This window comes from Copadichromis virginalis, unplaced genomic scaffold (genome assembly GCF_057382275.1).
Source record: "Copadichromis virginalis isolate Kocher_CV1m ecotype Utaka unplaced genomic scaffold, C_Virginalis_male_GT1.1 unmapped_scaffold_1, whole genome shotgun sequence".
Classification (NCBI taxonomy): Eukaryota; Metazoa; Chordata; class Actinopteri; order Cichliformes; family Cichlidae; genus Copadichromis; species Copadichromis virginalis.
Window position 1 is genome coordinate 3,968,204 of NW_028188589.1, and position 23,611 is coordinate 3,991,814.

General features: G+C 40.5%; 1 protein-coding gene across 1 annotated transcript in view; it reads left to right on the forward strand.

Annotated features, from left to right (window-relative positions):
• Positions 1-20,495, forward strand: part of LOC146679589 (NACHT, LRR and PYD domains-containing protein 3-like) — a 31,511-nt gene extending 11,016 nt beyond the window's left edge. Inside the window, exons 7-12 of the mRNA XM_085450243.1 lie at positions 852-1,025; positions 1,239-1,412; positions 1,589-1,762; positions 6,964-7,137; positions 18,327-18,373; positions 18,522-20,495. Coding sequence (XP_085306369.1) covers positions 852-1,025; positions 1,239-1,412; positions 1,589-1,762; positions 6,964-7,137; positions 18,327-18,373; positions 18,522-19,051 — 1,273 coding nt within the window. The 3' untranslated portion in view covers positions 19,052-20,495. The remainder of the gene's footprint in view (positions 1-851; positions 1,026-1,238; positions 1,413-1,588; positions 1,763-6,963; positions 7,138-18,326; positions 18,374-18,521) is intronic.
• Positions 20,496-23,611: the final 3,116 nt, after the last annotated feature.

Below are 23,611 nucleotides of genomic sequence, written 5' to 3' on the forward strand. Positions count from 1 at the left end.
ACCTACATCTTTTTCTGATGTTCATAATTTAAGTTCAAGTTTGTATCTCACTTTCAGTGCACACCCTCCCTTTTTAAATATAAATCTCTGCTGTGCTGTCATGTTTTCATCCTGTATGGAGGGAGAAACTCGGTCTTCATTACTGAAATTGCCTCTAAGGTCGTGTTTCTTGTCAGTAACCATATGTAACTGTAAGGCTTCCATAACCAGTGTTATCACAGAATTACAGTGGGTTCACTCTGGGTCCTCTACAGTTTCTTCCCACTGTCCACAGACATGCAGTTAGGTTACCTGGTGATCTAAACTTCATGCAGGTGTGAGTGAGAGTGGTTGTCTGTCCCTCTGTGGGCTTAGTGGAAGAGACTGGATGGATCTCTGCTTTGTCTTTGATATATGCTGACAGCAAACATTCTCCATGAAGTCTGCATTTCAGCTCATCTCCTTTATACACACCTTTAACAGGAAGAGTTTTATACAGCTAGTGTTTAAAATCCAGTGTTATTCACAATACACAGGTAATGAGCATGATTATTGAATTACTAAAATTTTCTAAAATAATTGTTTTAGTTAATATTGTATGACAGTGTACACAGAATTATTAGCTCAGTAGGCAGAGTGGTCGCCCCATGATCATAAGGTCAGGGGTCGAATCCACCGAATAGTTACCTTGTGGTACCCCTGAGCAAGGTACCATCAAGGTACCAATCATGTGCACTGGACTGGTAGCACTCATAGTCTCATAGGTTTAAATAAATTTTTTAAAAAAAGGGTTCAACATATAAACAAATTTAATTTGATCACATATATTGTTTGTTTTTTTTTTGTTTTTGTTTTTTTCCTTTCTCTCACAGACTGAGCAGCTGTAACGTCTCAGAGGAAGGCTGTGAAAATTTGTTGTCAGTGGTCAGCTCCCAGTCCTGTAGTCTGAGAGAGCTGGACCTGAGTACCAACAGCCTGAAGGCTTCAGCAGTAAAGCTTCTGTCTGCTGCAGTGGAGAGTCCACATGCCAAACTGAATGTTCTGAGGTCAGATCAATTTGTATTATGTTTAGTTCTGTTTGTTTATGTGTTTGATGTTTGTTTTTGTTTATGTCTTTATCCAGTTATCCTTGTTTCATAGCATTTTTATTCATTTCAAAGTTAAACGGAAGTTTTACTAACCTGCTCAGCACAAGACAATAAGCTATTGCACCTTGATTACACTTTAACAACAATCTTTATTCATGTTTTTATCTTCAGACTTAACATCTGTGAACTCTCAGAGGAAAACTGTGAAGCTCTGTCCTCAGTTCTCAGCTCGCAGTCCTCTAGTCTGACAGAGCTGGACCTGAGTATCAGAAAGCTGCAGGATTCAGGAGTGAAGCTTCTGTCTGCTGGACTACAACGTTTAAACTGTAAACTGAATACTCTGAGGTCAGATCAGAAAACATTTAGTTTTTAGAATTATTAATTAAAGTTCATACATATGATGTTGTATCTTAGTATGTTTATGTTTCCTTTAAAAATAGAAAGTCAACATTTAATGTTGTGAAATGTATTAACAAACTCTACATGAGTACTTGTTTTATAGATTGTCTTTTATTTTTCAGACTGAGTGGCTGTAACCTGTCAGAGAGAAGCTGTGAAGCTCTGTCCTCAGTCCTCAGCTCCCAGTCCTCCAGTCTGAGAGAGCTGGACCTGAGTAACTCTGACCTGCAGGATTCAGGAGTGAAGCTTCTGTCCGCTGGACTAAAGAGTTCACAGTGTGCAGTGGAAACTCTCAGGTCAGGATTCAAACTTTTCCACAGATGATCATTTGAAATGTGACTTATATTATTGTATAAACAGGTAACCTTTATACAGCTGTCAAGTGAACTTTTATTTACATTTGAGTGGATAATTGGACTCTGAATTACTTTCAAAAGTAATTGGCGACTACCGATTGGTTTGCTGTTAGTTTTTTATTCACAGTACTTACTTAATTTTAAAGGCTGATTTCTCAAAATGAGATGTTTATCTTTTCTTCTACAACACTTGGAGCCACCAAATCTTCTTGCTTGATTTATTCATTACAGTTTGATTTAAAGAATATTAGACTCGTAACATAATAAATACATTTATTTCACTTCTTCTTGAGAGAAAGAAAGGGATGACTGGGTGAGCTCCAGTGGTTCATCCCAGCAGAGAGAGCAGCACACTGGGCTGCAAATGATCACAGTAGTAATGGCCATAGTTTGATAAAACAGGCATTCTTACCCTGTAGATAATACAGGGTTCTGGTGCCGATGTGGGGGAGGGGAGTCGCCCGGTACTAACTACATACTACTAACTACCTCATCCAGATGTCTTCCCTACTAAACCTGATAAGAAGTAACTGCAGTAGCCTTATAGGTCAAATCAGTTTCACCTGTTAAAGTTAGCTCCACTATTAATTAGGGGTGGGGGAAAAAATCGATACTGTGTAGTATCGTGATATTTTGTTTGCTAATAATGTATCGATACAGGGACAGCAGAAATCGATATTTTGTTACAAACAATTTTTTCTCTGAAGTCAACATGCTCTGGAGTCAGAGCATGTTGACTTCAGAGCATGTTGATCCTTTTTCTGAGCAACAATCCTGACATTCCTTCACTGTCCAAATGTGTTTAACTTTTTTTTTGGCAGCAATAAACATGACAGTTTACTTATTTTAATTTAAGACATGTTTAATTTTAATTAAGTTTGAAACTTTTTTATTTAATGTAAAATTATATATTTTTTAATTTACTTTCAAATTCTTCAGTTGCTGAAGGGGCTGCATAGTTTTCATAAATTGCATAGTTCAGAATAGCTATAATTGTACCAGATGGTTGCATTCAGTTAAGTTGGACTAGACTGTAATACAAACCGTTCAGTTTGTCAACAATAAAACTGACTGAAATGAGAGAAAGACTGAGTGTGAGACTTTGATATTAGATAAAATGAATATTGATAAAGTTTACCTTTATGTGCAGAATTTAAATATCGCAAAATATTTTAAAAAATCGCAATAATATCGTATCGTGCGTTAAGTATTGTGATAATATCGTATCGCGAGTTGTATGGTGATTCCCACCTCTACTATTAATGGTGTCACTTGTTATTTCTGGGATGAGTTTAATAGCCTGAACAGCTGCTTAAAGGAAAGTAATTAAATAATAAAAATAACCTAAGTCCGGGGGAACCTGCAAGAGCTGTTTGCACAAAGAATAATGCTCAGACTTTGAGGTTTTATCGTTTTACACAAGGTTTAAAAATGAATGTCCACAATTGAATTGCAGAAATTGTTATTGAGCTAATACTGATGTAGTTGTTATCTTTGGTAAGGAGAGGTTGGAGGAAGGATGAGCACAGTCAGGCCTAAAGATGCTCTTAATAATAATAATGGATTGCATTTATATAGCGCTTTTCGAGACCCTCAAAGACCCTTTACAATCCCACTACAGGGAGTGCAGAATTATTAGGCAAGTTGTATTTTTGAGGAATAATTTTATTATTGAACAACAACCATGTTCTCAATGAACCCAAAAAACTCATTAATATCAAAGCTGAATGTTTTTGGAAGTAGTTTTTAGTTTGTTTTTAGTTTTAGCTATTTTAGGGGGATATCTGTGTGTGCAGGTGACTATTACTGTGCAGAATTATTAGGCAACTTAACAAAAAACAAATATATACCCATTTCATTTATTTATTTTTACCAGTGACACCAATATAACATCTCCACATTCACAAATATACATTTCTGACATTCAAAAACAAAACAAAAACAAATCAGCGACCAATATAGCCACCTTTCTTTGCAAGGACACTCAAAAGCCTGCCATCCATGGATTCTGTCAGTGTTTTGATCTGTTCACCATCAACATTGCGTGCAGCAGCAACCACAGCCTCCCAGACACTGTTCAGAGAGGTGTACTGTTTTCCCTCCTTGTAAATCTCACATTTGATGATGGACCACAGGTTCTCAATGGGGTTCAGATCAGGTGAACAAGGAGGCCATGTCATTAGTTTTTCTTCTTTTATACCCTTTCTTGCCAGCCACGCTGTGGAGTACTTGGACGCGTGTGATGGAGCATTGTCCTGCATGAAAATCATGTTTTTCTTGAAGGATGCAGACTTCTTCCTGTACCACTGCTTGAAGAAGGTGTCTTCCAGAAACTGGCAGTAGGACTGGGAGTTGAGCTTGACTCCATCCTCAACCCGAAAAGGCCCCACAAGCTCATCTTTGATGATACCAGCCCAAACCAGTACTCCACCTCCACCTTGCTGGCGTCTGAGTGGGACTGGAGCTCTCTGCCCTTTACCAATCCAGCCACGGGCCCATCCATCTGGCCCATCAAGACTCACTCTCATTTCATCAGTCCATAAAACCTTAGAAAAACCAGTCTTGAGATATTTCTTGGCCCAGTCTTGACGTTTCAGCTTGTGTGTCTTGTTCAGTGGTGGTCGTCTTTCAGCCTTTCTTACCTTGGCCATGTCTCTGAGTATTGCACACCTTGTGCTCTTGGGCACTCCAGTGATGTTGCAGCTCCAAAATATGGCCAAACTGGTGGCAAGTGGCATCTTGGCAGCTGCACGCTTGACTTTTCTCAGTTCATGGGCAGTTATTTTGCGCCTTGGTTTTTCCACACGCTTCTTGCGACCCTGTTGACTATTTTGAATGAAACGCTTGATTGTTCGATGATCACGCTTCAGAAGCTTTGCAATTTTGAGACTGCTGCATCCCTCTGCAAGATATCTCACTGTTTTTGACTTTTCTGAGCCTGTCAAGTCCTTCTTTTGACCCATTTTGCCAAAGGAAAGGACGTTACCTAATAATTATGCACACCTGATATAGGGTGTTGATGTCATTAGACCACACCCCTTCTCATTACAGAGATGCACATCACCTAATATGCTTAATTGGTAGTAGGCTTTCGAGCCTATACAGCTTGGAGTAAGACAACATGCATGAAGAGGATGATGTGGACAAAATACTCATTTGCCTAATAATTCTGCACTCCCTGTATTCATTCACTCTCACATTCACACACTGGTGGAGGTAAGCTACAGTTGTAGTGGTAGGTTAGGTTTTGCCCAAGGACAAAATGACCAAGACAGAGAGAGCTGGCTCATCAGACAGACAAGCTCATCTTGTAACCTACTGGTTCGCTGGTCAGCACACCAGCTGACTAGCGAACCGGCTAACTAGCACACCAGCTAACTAGCACACCGGCTAAATAGCAAATCAGCTAACTAGCAGACCAGCTAACGGCAGCCACAAGCTGAAGGACGATTAAATGTAGTGGAGATATCAGAGATGACACTGGTGTGTCCGATTCACTCTTTAGCACTCTGGTCACTCCGGTGTGTCAGCCAGAACACCACTGAAGGCCAAATGATCCCAGCATGTGGAATAAAGAGCTTAAGGTTTGGTTTGAGACACTTTATTCTTTCACTGATTGATTCTTGCGGCTGTGATCATGTGTGTGGTTTCTTACAAAAAGGAAGTACACAATACAAATACATGACAAATAAGATGAATAGATAAGTTACATATCCAGTTATATGTACGTACATCAGTATAGCTAATATAGCCATATATAAGGACAAAGATCACAGTACTATAATGCAGTAATGTTAAACACAAAGGTGTATATCTACATAAATCTGTCCTATCAGTGATCAGGGTACTGTAGTATACTTCCACTACATAAACTATAGAAACTAAACGACATTAGTGTGACTTTAAGTTACCATCAGTACAGACGAACTGATGGTAGTTGTACAAAATAAAGGCATTGCAATTATTGTGAAGGGCTTCCGGTTAAACTAAGATCAGCTGATTACCTCATAACAAATTGTTTGCTATAGAACGCAGTTCCCACTCTTCATTAATATCATGTACTGTAACTCCCAAGTAACCATGGTTACCCAGCCACGCCCAGTAGTCTCCAGAGAGACCAACAGCTGGTGCACGTTGTAACGCCGTGGCTTTCATAGTCTCTCCTTTTTCTACAGCTCATGTGTTCTTCTTGTGATGGTGCGTCTTGAGGGAGGCTCATACATGCCGTCATTTGTTGATCCTAAGAACGTTCCTCAGACCGACTTCTTCAACAACACTAATCAGCCTGCAGTTTGTAGCTACTCACTTCACTGTGGTGTTTGTTAGCTTGTCTTTCTTTGGTTTTATCCTGACTCCTCCCACAAGCTGATCCTACGTAGTCTGCCCAAGCCTCCCACCTCTGTTTGTTTGGGTGGTTTGTTTGCTGCCATCAACAGCGTGTAATGCATTTAAGTGATACTTCAGACATGAAGTACTGCGACAATAAAAAACTCAACTTTGCTTAAAAATAACTTTAGTTGTATCAACACTGCCCTCTGGAATAATTAGACTTTGGTGACAAACTGATGTGATCTCCGTGTTTCCTTTGTTGGACTGTGGGCGAGTGTCAGAACTGAATGTACTGAGTAACATGTGGAGTTTAAATATGTGTCAGTTCCAGTTTTAGAGCTCTAAAGTGCAGCTATCATGTTAGGAATATGTTAGGAATAGACAGGAACACTGAGCACACTGAGGTCAAATCTTTATTTATCCAGTTCATCTGTAGGCTGAGCTCAGTCCATCCATTTAGTGAAATGATGTTTAAAGGTCTCCTTGTTCTGTGAGCGTGCACAGATCCTGAAGCAGAAAGCCTGGGTTAACAGAGAAATGATCATCACTGTGATGATGCTCACCATCTCTGACTGGGATTTGAGGTTTTGTCAAAGCAGCAAAGAAAGCCTGGCTATGTTGGACTGGGTGTGGAAGCAGCTCCCAGTTTGAGTTCAGGCGACAGACACCCTCTCTACTTTGACGATCAGCTTCAAACTTTCCTTTTTGATAAAACTTATAGTTAGAGCTGGATCAGGTGACCCTGAACCATCACTTAGTTATGCTGCTATAGAGATGGATAACAGATGGATTGTTGTTTTGTGTGTCTGCAGTCTGTCAGGCTGTCTGATCACAGAGGAAGGCTGTACTTCTCTGGCCTCAGCTCTGACCTCCAACCCCTCCCATCTGAGAGAGCTGGACCTGAGCTACAATCATCCAGGTCCCTCAGGAATGAAGCTTCTGTCGGCTGGACTGAAGGATCCAGGCTGGAGACTGGACACTCTCAGGTATGGAGAGAATGTCTGATATAGGAGGAAGAGCTGGAATCATTTCCTGTGTCTTTCACTCACTTCCTGTTTGTTTCCTGCAGATGAGACATGAACAATCACACATGCAGGAATATTTTCAGGGACAGACACACTAGTCTAGCTGGATAGTACATGGATATTTATGTAGGGGGTCTTCAAGGAGTCTGTTTGCAGGAACATTAATGATAACTGATAAGTCATGTTGAGAGTTTCATTAAAAGTAGACTTACAGTTAGGTAATATTTGGACAGAGACAACATTTTGTAACTTTAGATACAAGTATCAGCCATGTGTGTGTTTCCCATGCTGTATGTCCACAGTCACAGTGACAGTCAGTGACACTGACAGAAGGATGAAACAAGGCTGTGAATCATTTCAGTCTGTGTGTGTGACAAAGAGGCAGACAGGAGCAGCTAACATTTGGAAATGGAAGCTTACTGGAAACACTACATTCACGGCTGAATTCACAATAGATTTGTTCTCAAGTGCACATTTAGCAGCTAATGCTAATACTGTTTTCCCTTTGCTTTCTACAGCAGCTATTGCTAAGTAGGCCACTTTGCTCCGCTAAGGATTTGTGTGACCATGATGGAGACTCTGATAAGCTAATGCTGCTAAGCTAATGCTGTTTATGGGCCCTGTTAGAATCAATATTTCATTCTCATTCTGTTGTTTGAGAACAATATTAACGTTTCACATCATTATAACACAAGAGAAAAGGGTATTGGCATTAGCTACTAGTGCTTATTCACCTCAAATTACCTTTAGCTGCTAATGGCAGCCTACTTAGCATTAACTCCTCACTAATATAATGCTAATTTACATCAAATTAGCATTAACTGCTCATATTGTTATAAGGAAAGAGAAAACGGTATTAGCATTTGCTGCTAATAATTATTCACCCCTAATTAGAATAAGCCGCTAAAAGCAGCCAACTTAGCATTAATTCCTCACTTTGTTGTTACCCAACGGAAAAGAGTATTAGTATTAGCTACTATCATTTTTAATAAGTAAGAGAAAACAGTATTAGCAGTAGCGCATAATGCTAATTCACGTCAACGTAGTATTAGTTAATAATGGCAGCCTACTTAGCATTAACTGCTCACTAATATAATGCTAATTCGCATCAAATTAGCATTAGCTGCTCAAGTTGTTATAAGGAAAAAGAGAAAACGGTATTAGTATTAGCTGCTAATAATTATTCACCCCTAATTAGAGTTAGCCCCTAATGGCAGTCTACTTAGCATTAACTCCTGACATTGTTATAATGCAGGGGAAAAGAGTTACCATTATCGGATAATGCTAATTCTCATCAAATTAGCATTAGTTAATAACGGTAGACTTCATATCATTAGCTGCTGTCATTCTTACAAAGCAAACAGTATGAGCATTAGCTGTTAATCCTTTTTCATCTAAAATTAGAATTAGCCACTAATGGCGTATTGTTAAAAAGTAAGAAAAAACATTGTTAGCATAAGCGGATAATGCTAATTCATCTCAAATTAGTATTAGCTAATAATGGCACCTGCTTAGCATTAGCTGGTCACATTGTTATAAGGCAAGAGGTGCAGGAACAGTCTGTGGAGCAAGAGACACCATACTTCTTACTCCTCTCAAAGGGAACAAGGTGGGATTTTACATCTTTTAGAAGTTTCTCAAACGTGATTATCAGCAGAGATCTCATTTCAACTGATTTAACTTATTTATTCATTCCATATTACTGGTTTATTTCCCAATCTTCTCACCCCCCAAAGAGATCGGGCACTAAGAGAAATCAGTCTGTAATCCTACAAGAAAAATCTGTGAAAAGAAAATGTTTTATTGTTCTTCTGCTTCTTTTATCTGGAAATGTGCAACCTAATCCCGGTCCAGACTGCAAATGCTTAAGTACTCCTTGTGATTTCAAAACTCGAACAGGTCTTGGTATCACTCATTTAAATGTCAGAAGTCTTCTTCCCAAACTTGATTTTGTGAAAATTTGGATGAAAGAGTTAGATACTGATATTCTTATATTATCAGAAACCTGGCTTACTAAATCAATTACTGACAAAGACATTGCAATAACGGGCTATAATCTTTTCCGTTGCGACCGCCCCAGAAAGTGTGGCGGTGTTGCAATTTATGTAAAAAGCAAATTCCATGTTACTGTCGATTCATCGGTATCTGTTTGTAAGCAGTTTGAACTTCTTGCCCTCAAACTCCAACTTTTCAAGGGCTATTTTATTACCATTGTGGGCTGTTATAGACCCCCCTCAGCTAGTAGTGAGGCTTTAGTTTCACTTAGTGAAAAACTATCTACTTTAGATTTTAATGAAATTGTGCTGGCCGGAGATTTCAACTGGGACTGGTTGTCCTCTGCCTCAGACAGTTTTAAATCCATGTGTGATTCATATAATCTCACACAACTAATTTACAGCACAACTCGTCCAAATCTTAAATGCCCAGAAAAGTCATCACTTATTGATTTATTTTTAACTAATATGCCGTATAAATATTCTCACACTGGGGTTTTCGCAAATGATATCAGTGACCACTGTGTGGTAGCTGTAGTCAGGCAATCGAAGCTCCCAAAATCAAGGCCACAGATAGCTTTTAAACGAGATTTTAAGCATTTCTGTGAGCAAGCTTTCTTTCATGATTTATGGGACTATAACTGGAGTAGAATCTACCTGATAACTGATCTTGAGCTGGCATGGAATTATTTTTATGATACTTTTATCAAAATTATAAATAAACATGCCCCTATCCGCAAATTTAGAGTAAAATGCAGAAACAACCCTTGGTTTTCTCTTCAGCTCTCTAGTCTACTCAAAAAAAGGGATGCTGCCTGGGCTAAGGCCAGAAAAACTAAATCCGAAGCGGATTGGCTGATTTTTAGACAGCTTAGAAACCGTTCAACTTCCTTAATTAAAAAGGCCAAATCAGAATTCTATCTTTCAAATACTACTAAACATTTGAACGAGCCTAAAAAATTCTGGAAAATAATAAAATCTTCTTATGGGGACATAATTACAAATGAGATGCCAACTTTTGTTGTAAAAGACTCCTGTACTTTAACAGAGAAATGCGACATTCTAAACTGCTTTAATGAGCATTTTGTTTCTTCAGGATCTCTATTTGAATCTTTATATCCAGATTTAAAACAGCTTAATCAACAAGAGGCTCTCTCTGCAACCGCTCAAACTGAATCTGTGGTCCAACCCTTCAGTTTTTCTCCGCTAAATGTTTTTGAGGTCCACAGGGCTTTAAATCTGTTGGATCTAAATAAATCAGCAGGACCAGATCAACTTGATCCCTATTTTCTTAAGTTGGCTGCAGATTTTATAGCAGAACCAATAACTTACATTTTTAATCTTAGCCTCTCGAACAGTGAGATCCCTGTAATATGGAAATCTGCCTATGTTCTCCCTTTGCTGAAAGGAGGTGATCCTTCAGATGTTAATAATTACAGGCCCATATCTAAATTGTGTGTTCTAGCAAAAGTTCTAGAAAAGTTCATTAGTGAACAACTGAAAGATTTTTTGGACAAAAATTCAGTTCTTTCCCAACATCAGTCAGGATTCAGAAAACAACACAGCACAATAACTGCTGCTATTAAAGTGGTTAATGACATTGTTGATTCAATGGACTGCAAAAAATACTGTGCGGCTCTTTTTCTTGACTTGTCAAAGGCTTTTGATACAGTTGACCATGCTATTTTATTAAATAGACTAAACAATATTGGTCTATCCGTAAATGCTGTAAGTTGGTTTTCAAATTACTTGTCAGCAAGAAAACAGTGTGTCCGTGCTGCTGGGTCTTCTTCCTCTTTTCTCCCAGTATCCAAAGGAGTTCCGCAGGGCTCCATATTAGGACCATTGCTATTTTCTCTTTACATAAACAACCTTTGTGATAATTTGTCAAATGCAGCATTTCATCTTTATGCAGATGATACAATTATTTATTGTTCATCCCCTTCAGTAGCACAAACCCTGCAATTTCTGCAGTCTGCCTTTGATGTCGTTCAGTCCCATTTAACTCAACTTAAGTTGGTGTTAAATCCAGAGAAATCCAAGTTTATGTTATTCTCAAATGGCAAAGAGTTGTTAGCTACGTCTCCTAAGATTAAAACAATTCAAGGATCTGAAATTGAAATGGTCACATCTTACAAGTATCTAGGGATCATTATAGATCAGAATTTGTCATTTAAGACTCACATTCAAAGGCTTGTGTCGAAGTTAAAACTAAAACTAGGTTACTTTTTTAGAAACCAATCCTGTTTCTCCCTCCAAGTGAGAAAACATTTGATTCGTTCAACCTTTTTACCTTTATTGGATTATGGTGACCTGCTTTTTATGAATGCACCTGCCCACTACCTAAAGAGGTTGGATACTGTGTACCATTGTGCTTTACGTTTTATTACTGGCTATGGAAGTCGTGTACATCATTGTTCTCTGTATGCTGCTGCTAAATGTCCATCTTTGCATATTCGTAGACTCTCCCATTGGTTGATTTTTATCTATAAATCTCTCCTTGGGCTGGTTCCATCTTATTTATGTGTTTATATGTGTAAAAACCACAACCAATACAACCTTCGTTCGAACAAAATCATAAAATTGATTGTCCCAAAAATCAGAACAGAATGGGGGAAAAGGGCTTTTAAATACGCTGCCCCTGCTTCCTGGAATAATCTGCAGAAGGAACTGAAATTATCAGAATTGGTTACCTTGGGAGAGTTTAAGTCTGTTTTAAAGGAACGAGAGAACAGCTCTTTTACTCAGTGTGATTGTTTTTAATGTACTCTTTTTGTATTTGATCTGTTATTGTATATTTTACACATGTTTGTATGCGATATTGTATTTGTTTTAAATGTTATATACCTATGTGGTATGTGACTTTTGTTGCTATGATGCCAGGTCTCTCTTGGAAATGAGATTTTTAATCTCAATGAGATTTTTTACCTGGATAAATAAAGGATTAATAAAAAAAATAAAAATAAAAATAAAAAAGAAAATATGGTATTAGCATTAGCTGCCAATTTCTATTTACCTAAAATTAGCATTAGCCACTAATGGTAGCCTATAGCAAAAACTTCTTAATGCTAAATGAAGTTAATTAATGCTAAGTAGGTTTAACTGAAATTAAAGTAGTGTTAGCATTAGCTGCTGATATTGTTAAAAGGTAAGATAAAACATTGCTAGCAGCAGCGGATAATGCTAACACACATAATAATTAGCATTACCTAATAATGGCAGCCTTCTTAGCATTAGCTGCTCATATTGTTATAATGCAAGGGAAAAGAGTTGGCAAAAACAGTGTTAGCATTAGTGGATAATGCTAATTCACCTAAATTAGCATTAGCTAATAATGGCTACGTACTTAGCATTACCTACTAATATTGATATAAAGCAAGAAAATATGGTATTAGCATTAGCTTCTAATGCTTTCTCATCTAAAATTAGAATTAGCCACTAATGGCATCCTATTTAGCATTAACTCTTCACATCGCAAGGGAAAAATTAGAATTCAATAAAAAAAAAAAAGTGTTCACATTAGCTACTTGTATTGTTAAAAAGTAAGAAAAAACATTGTTAGCATAAGGGGATAATGCTAATTCACCTCAAATTAGTATTAGCTAATAACGGCAACCTACATAGCATTAGCTGGTCACATTGTTATAAAGCAAGAAAATATGGTATTAGCATTATCTGCCAATTCCTATTCACCTAAAATTAGCATTACCTGCTAATGGCAGTCTACTTAGCATTAACTCCTCACTAATGTGATGCTAATTCACATTAAATTAGCTTTAGCATTAGCTCCTAGCATCAGCCTACCTAGCACTAGCTGCTCACATTGTTAAAAGGGAAGAGAATACGATATTAGCATTAGCTGGTAATATTTATTCACCCCTAATTAGAATTAGCCACTAATGGCAGCATACTTAGCGTTAACTCCTCACATCGTTGTAATGCAAATGAGGCTAACTTGCATTAAATTAGACTGCTGTTATTAGCTAATGCTATTTAGCAGTAGCTGCTCACATTGTTATAAAGCAAAGGAAAACGATATGAGCATTAGGTTCTAATGCGTATTTGCCTTAAATTAGACGTAGGTGCTAATGGCAGCCTACTTAGCATTAGCAGCTCAGATGTTATAATGCTAGGAAAAAGAGTGTTAGCATTAGCCGTTCACATTGTTATAAAGTTAAGGGAAATAGTGTTAGCATTAGCTACTCACATTTTTAAAAAAAGTAAGTGTTAGCATTAGTGCATAATGCTAATTCATGTCAAATTAGCATTAGTTAATAACGGCAGCCTATTTAGCATTAGCAGATAATGTTGACCTTGGCCCACTGGAAAAGTTAAGAACTAAAGATTTAGGAGTGTTTCTCGATAGCTCTTTCTCGTTTGAGAAACAAATGAATTCTGTTATTAAAACCAGCTGTAAGGTTTATATTGTTGATTGTCATTTATGCTTAGAAATATTTACTCATATATGCTTAGAGTTGTATAATCGATTGCATAATGATAGAGGTTTGATCCTGAGTAGTCTGTAAAGACTCTGTGTGCCTTCCAGAGTGCTCTGGCATGCACACACCACTTGGGGCCATGAGAGAGGTCGTACCCTCTCTTACTGATTTATGGTGTAGGACAGGGGTCTCAAACTCAATTTAGCTGGGGGCCGCTGCAGGCAGAGTCTGGGTGAGGCTGGGCCGCATTAGGTTTTCCACAAGAAAGGCATGGTTAAAAAATTCCAATCTTCTCAAATCTCTTTATTTTTATTTTTTAACACAAAATATGAAAAATGAATAAACAAATTAAGAATTAATAAGAAAAAAAATCAATCTGTAATACATAAATAAAATAATAATAAGATGTTTTTAGTCAGTGAACTTGTGTGTTTCTTTCAGTCTTCTATATCTGCTGTATTTAGATTGAAATGTCTGTATTAACAGTTCTATAACCTTCTTCTGAACATGAATGGAACACTGTAGAAAATGAACTGTTCTTCTGAACATGGCTTCTCTTGCCTACTCCTTGCTGCTAGAGACCTGGCAGCGTTTCCTCTCGCATAGCCGAGCCAGATTTGGCCTGAAGGAGGAAGCAGTTGCGACCCTCAGTATGTCTTGAAGATGATCATCCGTAAGTCTGGACCTGTACTTGGACTTATTGAAGTTCAAAGTGGAGAAGAGCTTTTGGCACAAGTATGTGCTACCAAAAAGGCACATGGTCCGCTTGAACATTCGGGAAAGCCGAGGGAAACTAGGGCTCAATTCTCTCAAAGATTGTCCAAGCTTGTCTGCTTTTCCACTCACCTCCCTGAACTTTGCTTTGAGTTCAGAGTTGCACTGCAGCTCAATGAGCTCCATTTGAAGCACAGAAGGGGCATCTTGCACATCAAAGGAGAAGGGGTCCACAAAACTGTGAAAGATGGCTCTGTGTGTCTTGAAGTCAGCAAATCTGTGATCAAATTCCTCCTGTAGCCTCAAAATGACATCAACATACTCGTCAGCACTGAATGGTGTGCCTGCATCCACGAGTGCCTTGCATGCTGGGAAATGGCAAAGGTTTGTCTGAGAGAGCTGAGCTTTCCAGAGCGCCAGTTTTGTGGAGAATGCTCTCACGTTGTCATAGGCAGCACTGACAAGTTGCCCCTGGCCTTGTAACGTCTTGTTCAGTACATTAAGCTCATGTGTCATATCAACAAGAAAAGCTGAGTCCATGAGCCATTTGGGATCAGTTAGCACAGGAACACTAACTCCATCCTTCTCCATGAAGGCTTCACTTCTGCTCTCAACTCAAAAAGTCTCTTTAATACATTTCCCCTGCTGAGCCAACGTACCTCAGTGAAGTCGAGCACATCCCCATATTCTGACTCCATTTCCTCTAAAAAAGCTCAGAACCTTCGGTGCTTTAAGCCCCTGGATCTGATTTGGTTGATGCATTTCACAACAATAGACATCACATTGTCAAACTTCAGGCATTTGCTGCAAAGGACCTGCTGATGGATGATGCAGTGCAGAGCAATGGCCTCCTCCACGCCTTCCTCTTCCAGTTTGTTTTGTGCCACCAGTCCATGTTTCCTCCCTGTCATTGATGGCGCTCCATCTGTTGTTATTCCAACAAACCTCTTCCATGGCAAACCAACATTCTCAATGGCATCACACAGCTTGTAAATATCTGCTGAGCGGTGGTCTGGCCATGCATTGGAATTACTGTGAGCAGCTCCTCCATCACTTCAAAACTGTCATCAACACCACGGACATACATTGGGAGCTGGGCAGTGTCGGTGATGTCTGTGGTCTCATCAAGAGCGACTGAGTATACACTGAAACATTTGGCTTTCTCACACAGTTGGTCATAAATGTCACTTGACAGGTCAGAAATGCGATCTGCTGCGGTGTTGGCAGAAAGGCTGATGTTGCTAAACTGACCTTTCTTTCCCGGACAGACTATATTTGCAGCCTGCAATATGCACTTTTAGACAAATGCACCTTCTGTGAATGGCTTCCCTGCTTTAGCAATCATCTCACTAACCACGTGGCTCCGACTGCTGCATTATTCTCTTTGGTTGCTTTCTTGGAGAAATCTTGCTGCCTCAGTAGATCTGTTTTAAGACTGGCAACCCGGTTCGCTCTCTCGTCTCCCTGGTATTCTGCATCCAGCTCAGCATGTCTAGTTGTGTAATGACGTTTCAAATTGTATTCCTTGTGCAGCGCAACTTTCTCTGTGCAAATAAGACGGGTCGGGGTGCCCCTGTGCTCAACAAAGAAATATTGCATTTCCCACTTTTCCTGAAATTGTCGGTGCTCATCACCAACCTTTCTCTTCACCGCAGGCTTTGAAAAAGACATGTTTGGGGCTATGTGACATTTATAATTCTACTTGGTGTCACTGTCGCATTGAAGTTTCAATCAAGCGTTTAGCCGACGGACGGGGAACGTCTCAACGCGTAGAGAACGTCATTTCTGCTTCTTTTTCTTGCAACCGTAGCACGGCGATCGGCAGATAAAAAGCCGGTAGCAGTCTCCTTTGTTTTTACGCTCGATGTTCATGTCTTTCATGACGACACGAACACCGTGGCGTTTGCAGATGGTAGAAAGTGCAGGGATAGCGAGCGCAAAAAAGGCGACTGCTCACGGCGCCGGGCTGTTGTTACAGGAGAAAGAAGCGGAAATGACACCGTGACATATAACAAATAACATCAGCTGTTTCTGATGTTAGTTGTTTTGACTGCTTTTACATTATATTGAAATATATGTAATGTTCATGTTTGCTGCAATGCAAACGCAGTGATGCAAATAAAAACATGGAGCCACAAATTACGGTGCGACCCTATAATTAGTCCGGGTTACCGGGGACTGTTGTTGCCGATGAACAGGTGTCGCTATGTGACTGCAGACTAAATTGGGCTGCATTGAGTTCATGACTTTTCTTTTATCCCGCCGCCTACGCATCACTGTGAGAGTTAATATGAGATCTCTCTCTGTGGAAAAATAACTTTAAATCCCACTGACGTGTGTATAAATCTATATACGTATAATGTCCCGCTGGGCAGCAGCTTAAAAAAACAACTTTTTTTGAAGTGTTGTGAACGCAGCGCGCTGGGGCGAATGTCGGCGTTTGCCCAATAGAAAGGAGGAAGCCAGCCAGGCACAGGAAAGAAAGAAACACTCCAGGGCAACGCTGCTGGAACTTTGACTCATTGAGAAATGTTTCCCTGCTTGCATCAAGCCCGGCTGGTGTCCCCTGAGATCCATATCCCACCCTGATTGGTGGGTTAATTCAGCTCCGCCCACAACACTGTAAAGTGTCATACATTATCAAACTAACATTACATTTTCATATTAAGGTGGGGCCAAAAACTATCGTCCTGCGGGCCGCAATTGGCCCGCGGGCCGCTAGTTTGAGACCCCTGGTGTAGGAGGACACCTACTCTGTGTCTGGTTAAGTATAAGAGCCCTTTGTTAGGGGGACCGCTGGACTCTTAGCACCAGCTTTGGGGTCACAGGGTCACATCTGGAACACACACACAGACACACACACACACACACACACACAGACACAGACACACACACACACAGACACGCACGCACACGCACGCACACAGACACACACACACACAGACACAGGCACGCACACGCACGCACACAGACACACACACACACACACAGACACACACACACACACACACACAGACACACACACACACAGACACACACACAGACACACAGACACACACACACACACACAGACACACACACACACACACACACAGACACACACACACACAGACACACACACACACGCACACACAGACACACACACACACACACACAGACACACACACAGACACACACACAGACACACACACACACACAGACACACACACACGCACACACAGACACACACACACACGCACACACAGACGCACACACACACACACACACACACTATGCACAGACTGGTACTCTTTGTTCATACCTGTGTAAGACGTCATAATGAACTTGTGCATATTCATGTAAGCTCAATAAAGAGCAGTGTTACGAGGGAGCAGACGAGAGCGACTGAGGTCAAGTGAAGGAACGGCGCTGTCACAGTTCTCTCCCTCATCAATTGTCTGGTTCCAGCGGTGGGTCTGTGCTAGACGACCCATCACCAGCTTTTTCCACTGGTTACCAGTACGTGGTAGAATCCACTTCCAGATCTGGTTGTCTTTAAATCTGTGAATGGATTGGCTCCATCTTATCTCTCTTTAACAAAAGAATCCAAGTGGAGCCCTCAGGTCTGCAGATAAGCAGCTTCTGACCAGAACTAGACGTAAAAACAGAGGTGAGCTTTATCGATGGCTGCAGCCAAACTCTGGAACAGTCGCCCTTCACATCAGGTCGTCACCAACACTGGACATTTTTAAAAGCCGGTTGGAAACACATTTGTACTCTGTAGCTTTCAATCCTGACCAGTCTTTATAGTCATTACTGTGTATGTTTCCTATTTTCTCTCTACTCTGTGCAGCACTTTGGCTCAAGCTGTTTTTAAATGTGCTGATAAATAAATGTAGATTTCTTTGAATAAAACAGTGGAGCCGAGCTTTGAGCTCAGTGTGTAACAGTGTGTGTGTGAGAGCCATGTAATGTCCATGTGTGCATGCTGACTGTGCTGCTCTGACCCCCCTCCTCCTTTCAGGGTGGAGCCTGCTGGAGTCCGATGGTTGAGACCAGGTCTGAGGAAGTGTAAGTGTGTTTTTAATGGGATTCATGAAAACAAAGCAGCACACATTCAACCATCTTCATCATGTCAGGAGTCATCATCAAAGTGTCAATCAATGAACAGATGATGGATCAATAACTGCAGCTGGATTGTGTTTGTTCTCTCCATCAGATTCCTGTCAACTCACAATCGACACAAACACAGTGAGCACAAACCTCCAACTGTCTGACAACAACAGGAAGGTGACACGTGTGGAGGAGGTTCAGTCATATCCTGATCATCCAGACAGATTTGATGTTTCTCAGCTGCTGTGTAGAAATGGTCTGACTGGTCGCTGTTACTGGGAGGTCGAGTGGAGAGGAGACGTTTATATATCAGTGAGTTACAGAAGCATCAGAAGGAAAGGATACAGTGACTGTGTGTTTGGAAACAATGATCAGTCCTGGAGTCTGATCTGCTCTGATGATGGTCCTCATTCTGTCCTTCACAATAACAGACTAACATTCATCTCCTCCTCCTCCTCCTCCTCTGTCTCTAACAGAGCAGCAGTGTATGTGGACTGTCCTGCTGGCACTCTGTCCTTCTACAGAGTCTCCTCTGACACTCTGATCCACTTCCACACCTTCAACACCACATTCACTCAAACTCTTTATCCTGGGTTTATGGTCTTCTCTCCTGGTTCCTCAGTGTCCCTGTGCTGAGTGGAGTGTAAAGAGTGTCTCCTGTTACAGAAACACTCTGACTGTTGAACAGATAGTTCAGTCTGTACATGTCTGTCTCTTTCACTCACAAACACGTTTTCAGATTCATGGATTCAATCAGTTGATGTTTGAAACTCTTCTAAATGATTCCTTGTAAACTTCTTCCTCTTCAGTCACAAACAAACAGGAAGTGATGTCACATGTGTTCCTGTCCACACAGCAGAATGAGTCTATTGCTGACAGTGATGTACAAACAGAGTGAGCATTTCTGAGGCCCAAAATAAACTGAGTAGTTCACTGAATGAACAATGGACTGTGAGCTCAGTTCCTTCATCATTAGTATGGATTATATATGTATATGTATTATATTAGTATCATATATATCAGGTGCTGCTGCTTTCAGTCATTGTGCAAATGTGCTGTTTGTAAGCTTGTAAAGCTGCAGTCAGCTGAGACTGAAGAAGTCACCTGATCAGTGAGCAAACGTTTCTGAAAACGTCCAGATGAACAGAATCAACCTTTTGGGATCAGCCAGCAATGCAGCATCATTGTTGTTCAGCTTCAGAGGTTTGCAGGAATGAACTGATGACCAGAAACAGCTGCAAAGTCCAAGAAAATACCAGCTGGAGTTCAGCTGCATTTGAAGAAGTCAAAGAAAAGTAAGGATGGCAAAGGGCGACGTTTTCTTCCAAAGAGCTGCAAACATGGTCGACGCCTCATTAGAAGAATCATCTGGACATTTGTGAGGAACTCTAACCAAGAAAGCAACGTCACACAGATCCAACAGACAGTTTCCATGACTGCAAGTGTTGAGTGGAAAAATGCTACATTGCATTATTGCATCCTCTCACCACAGGAGGCGCTGTTGGCACCACTGATTGCTGATCAGCTGTTCTCTGATGATCTGATTGATGCTGTGAATAACGGGACTCACTGAACTCTGTGACACAGTGAAGATTACAGAGTTTAACTTCACCCTTTAAGACTGACCACAGAACCAAGTCCGCCAGAGCTTTTGTTATATTTTTACATGCTGTGGAGCCATTTGTGGGAGCATTTCAAGTTGCTATACATCAATACAACTGTTATAGCCCTAATTTTAATAATATGTGTGCATTAAGTCCATAGTAACTACATAAACTGCAAAAACAACCTCTGCTCATCCATCTCTGTGTGTATCAGGATACATTTGGTTCATAATACACAGAAAAATCAGAGTTATTACCTGTAATAAATGTGAAAGATTCCTGCAGTGATAACCAGGCAGGACTGAAACACATCCAAGCTGTCACCACGGTAACAGCACCGCCCATCCACAGGTGAGGGGAGGAGCAAAAAGAGGGACTTTGACCATTTTATACTAAAAACACTCAACTAATGTTTCTAATATGAAACAAATAAGCCCACATTAATGTGAGCGTTTATTAAATAATAATAATGATGATTTCCTCCTGATCTCATTTCCACAGCAGAGAAAACTGTGGTGTATATTGAGGTGGAGGGTGTGGTCTGTGGCTCAGGTGTAGAGTGAGGGTGGGGTGCACCACAGCAGCATGCTGGGACTGCTGAGGGTGGAGGAGGGAGTGATGATGACATCAGAGCTGCAGCACAGAGACCAGTGAACACACAGTCTGTTCATCTTTGCATAGATACAATATACAGCACAATATTGAATGACAGACACGCTGTGGGAGCTTCCACAGATACACTGACGTCAGCATCCAGAGTCCTCCTGCTGCTCCCCCCTCAGAGCCCCGTGATCAGCACCAACACATTCAGTTAGATGACAGAGTCCAGCTGCAGCTAGAATCAGCTCCCCTCTGTGAACAACAGCACAGCGTCAGTGTTTCACACTCAGTGAAAGGAGGAAACAGCAGAAGAACACCATGTGTGCTACGTTTCCCAGGACACACTACAAACTGCACAAATACAGAGCAGCACGTGGAAGGACCTGGAGCTGCATTTACAGAGCTGCAGACAGCGTGATGTCCTGTATGGACAGGTGGAAGGAACCAAGTCCTCAGCTGGAACACTCGTGTTTGTCCACAGACAGGAAACACAGCAGGAAACTTCCTCACAGAAGTGCAGCTCATGGATAACACACTTCCTGTCAGTCAGAATGAGGCTGCAGCCAAACACAGAAAGGTGTTTTTGTCCAGATGAGCCCAGAGAAGAAACACGAGTGTTCACAGACATCAGAAGCTCAGAGAGGTGAAACATGAGGTTGGAGTCCTCGTCAGCATCCAGAAGAGCTGCTGTGAAACCCTGAGTACTCATGACAGACTCTGATGGCACAAACACATCATGATTCAAACAGAAAGACAAACATGGAGCTCCTGATCCTCCTGCATGAGAACAAGCTGACATGAGCGCTGTGTCTGAGAGTGTCTCCCTGTCACAGTGACAATAACACAGCTGCTGCTCACAGTCATTAAACTGACCTGAGGTCAGCTGTGCTCCTTACATATGAACCATGTGACCTCACATCAGTGCTGTGGATGACTGTAGTCATAGAAGAGTAGAGCTGTAGCAGGTGGTGTGAGGAGGAGGTGGTGTATTCTAGTTAACGCAGTACTGAAACACTCCAGCAGAGGGTGCTGATAAGTCCTTATTGTAACACAGTTACTGTGTGCAGTTAGACTTCATACATAATCTGCACTTATTTCCATCAGACATGCTGTCAGTAAATGATTGGTTTCTATACATTTCTAAACACAAAACCTCTTCACACTTCTAACATGCACATTTACACAACTAAATGGCAGTATTGATGAAAAGAAACACATTCAACAAATCCATTTAAACCTTAAAACAAACAAAAGGAAGCATCTCTATGGACAAACAAACCCCTCCACTTGGTTTGACCTGCTGATGTGTGACATCAGCAGGACTTTAAAATGAGGAAATGCCGGGCGGGCGTTTCCCCACACCTGACCCTCATGAAGACTGAAAAGACAAACAAAGTAAGAACAAATGACTTAATCTGTAACATAATGAAATGTAAAGAAACATGTAACTGAGTATTCAGCTTCATTTGCAGAATGTTTGATTTGCCAGCAACTGAATGCTTCCACACACAAACCCGGCATAGTGAGTGAAGCAATGTTACTTAACAAATAGCAAATCATAGCAAATACATAGAAACAGAATAATGTGTTTAATATGCAAAAGAAGAAGAAGAAGTAAAGACATATGGGACAAATGGAGACCATTGCAGCTCATCCACCAGTGGGGTAAAAAGAGCAACCAAGAAAGTGGCAGCCTGCACGGCCACAGATGTGCTGGAGGAGCTAGAAGCTCTACCCATGGAGAAACTCCTGGAGAACCTTGCTAAGCCTAACAGGGGACAGGTACTTCTGCCCAACCTGGCAGCCACAAAGTGAACTCATTTAGGTAAAGATAACCACATGCACCTAACCAGCCTGCACCAGCCTGACATTTCTTCCTCCTAAGTAAAAACCAATGGATGGATTGAACTTAGAGTCTCAGCTCAGTTTTCTATTTTGACCACCTACACCCCAAGATACTCTTTTAAAAAGTGTTGTTTTCAGATCCCTTTGAAGTTCATAAAGGGCCTGTTCATTTTCATTCAGATGTTTTATTACATAAATGTTACTGTTTTCTTTTGATTTATGCTCCCACTACACTGCACCTCTACAAACAACAATGCCACGGACTGTCAGCTGCTTTTACATGCTGTGAACATGAGTAGGTTTGATCAGAGTTTCAATTATCAAAGAAAAGACAAACTGAGCAAAAAGAAGGAAAAAAAGACCAACTTCTTCCCAACTGACAAGAAAAATACTCGTCATGTTTTCATAATAAAGGATCAGGCTCCCCATTTATGACAGCTTGGACCAATAATGTATGTTACACTGATGCTACTGTAGAGACAGGGTCAACATCTCTATTTAAATAGAATTAATATACAAAACACAATAAAAGTTATACATGAATTATTCATTATTTTGACTATTGATAAAATTCATGTATACTAATCAAAGTTATACATGAGTAACGACATTATTAATAATGATTAATAATAATAATTCTAATGCCAACATGATGACTGTTCATAGCTCCTGCTTTGAAATACTGAACTTAAACATTGACCTGATGAAAGATCACAATTCACAGTGGCCCACTGTCAGAATCATTCTGAATATAAACTCATCGAGTTAATCTGAACCTTTCTCAAATGTGCTGTGAATAAATGCTGCTGCAAGCCACTGTGGGAAAGCTGTGTTATTATCATGGAAACATCTGTGACACATTCACAGAGGACGAGGACACAAAGGGACGACACGCAGAGGCTGTGTTAAAGTCAAAAATCCAAATCTTTAGTCCTAAACAGGCAGTGGTTACAAACAGGAAGACGAGCAGTCCATTAAACAGTCTACAGGGTCAAACATACAGAGAATTCAAACAGCTATTAAAAACAAATAACTGGACACTGAAAAACTTCAGTGATGTGTGAGGCACCAAAGGGAAGCAGCTGAGTATATTCAATGAATTCTCTTCAAATACAAAGACAGAAACTCCTACAGGCAGCATGTAAAC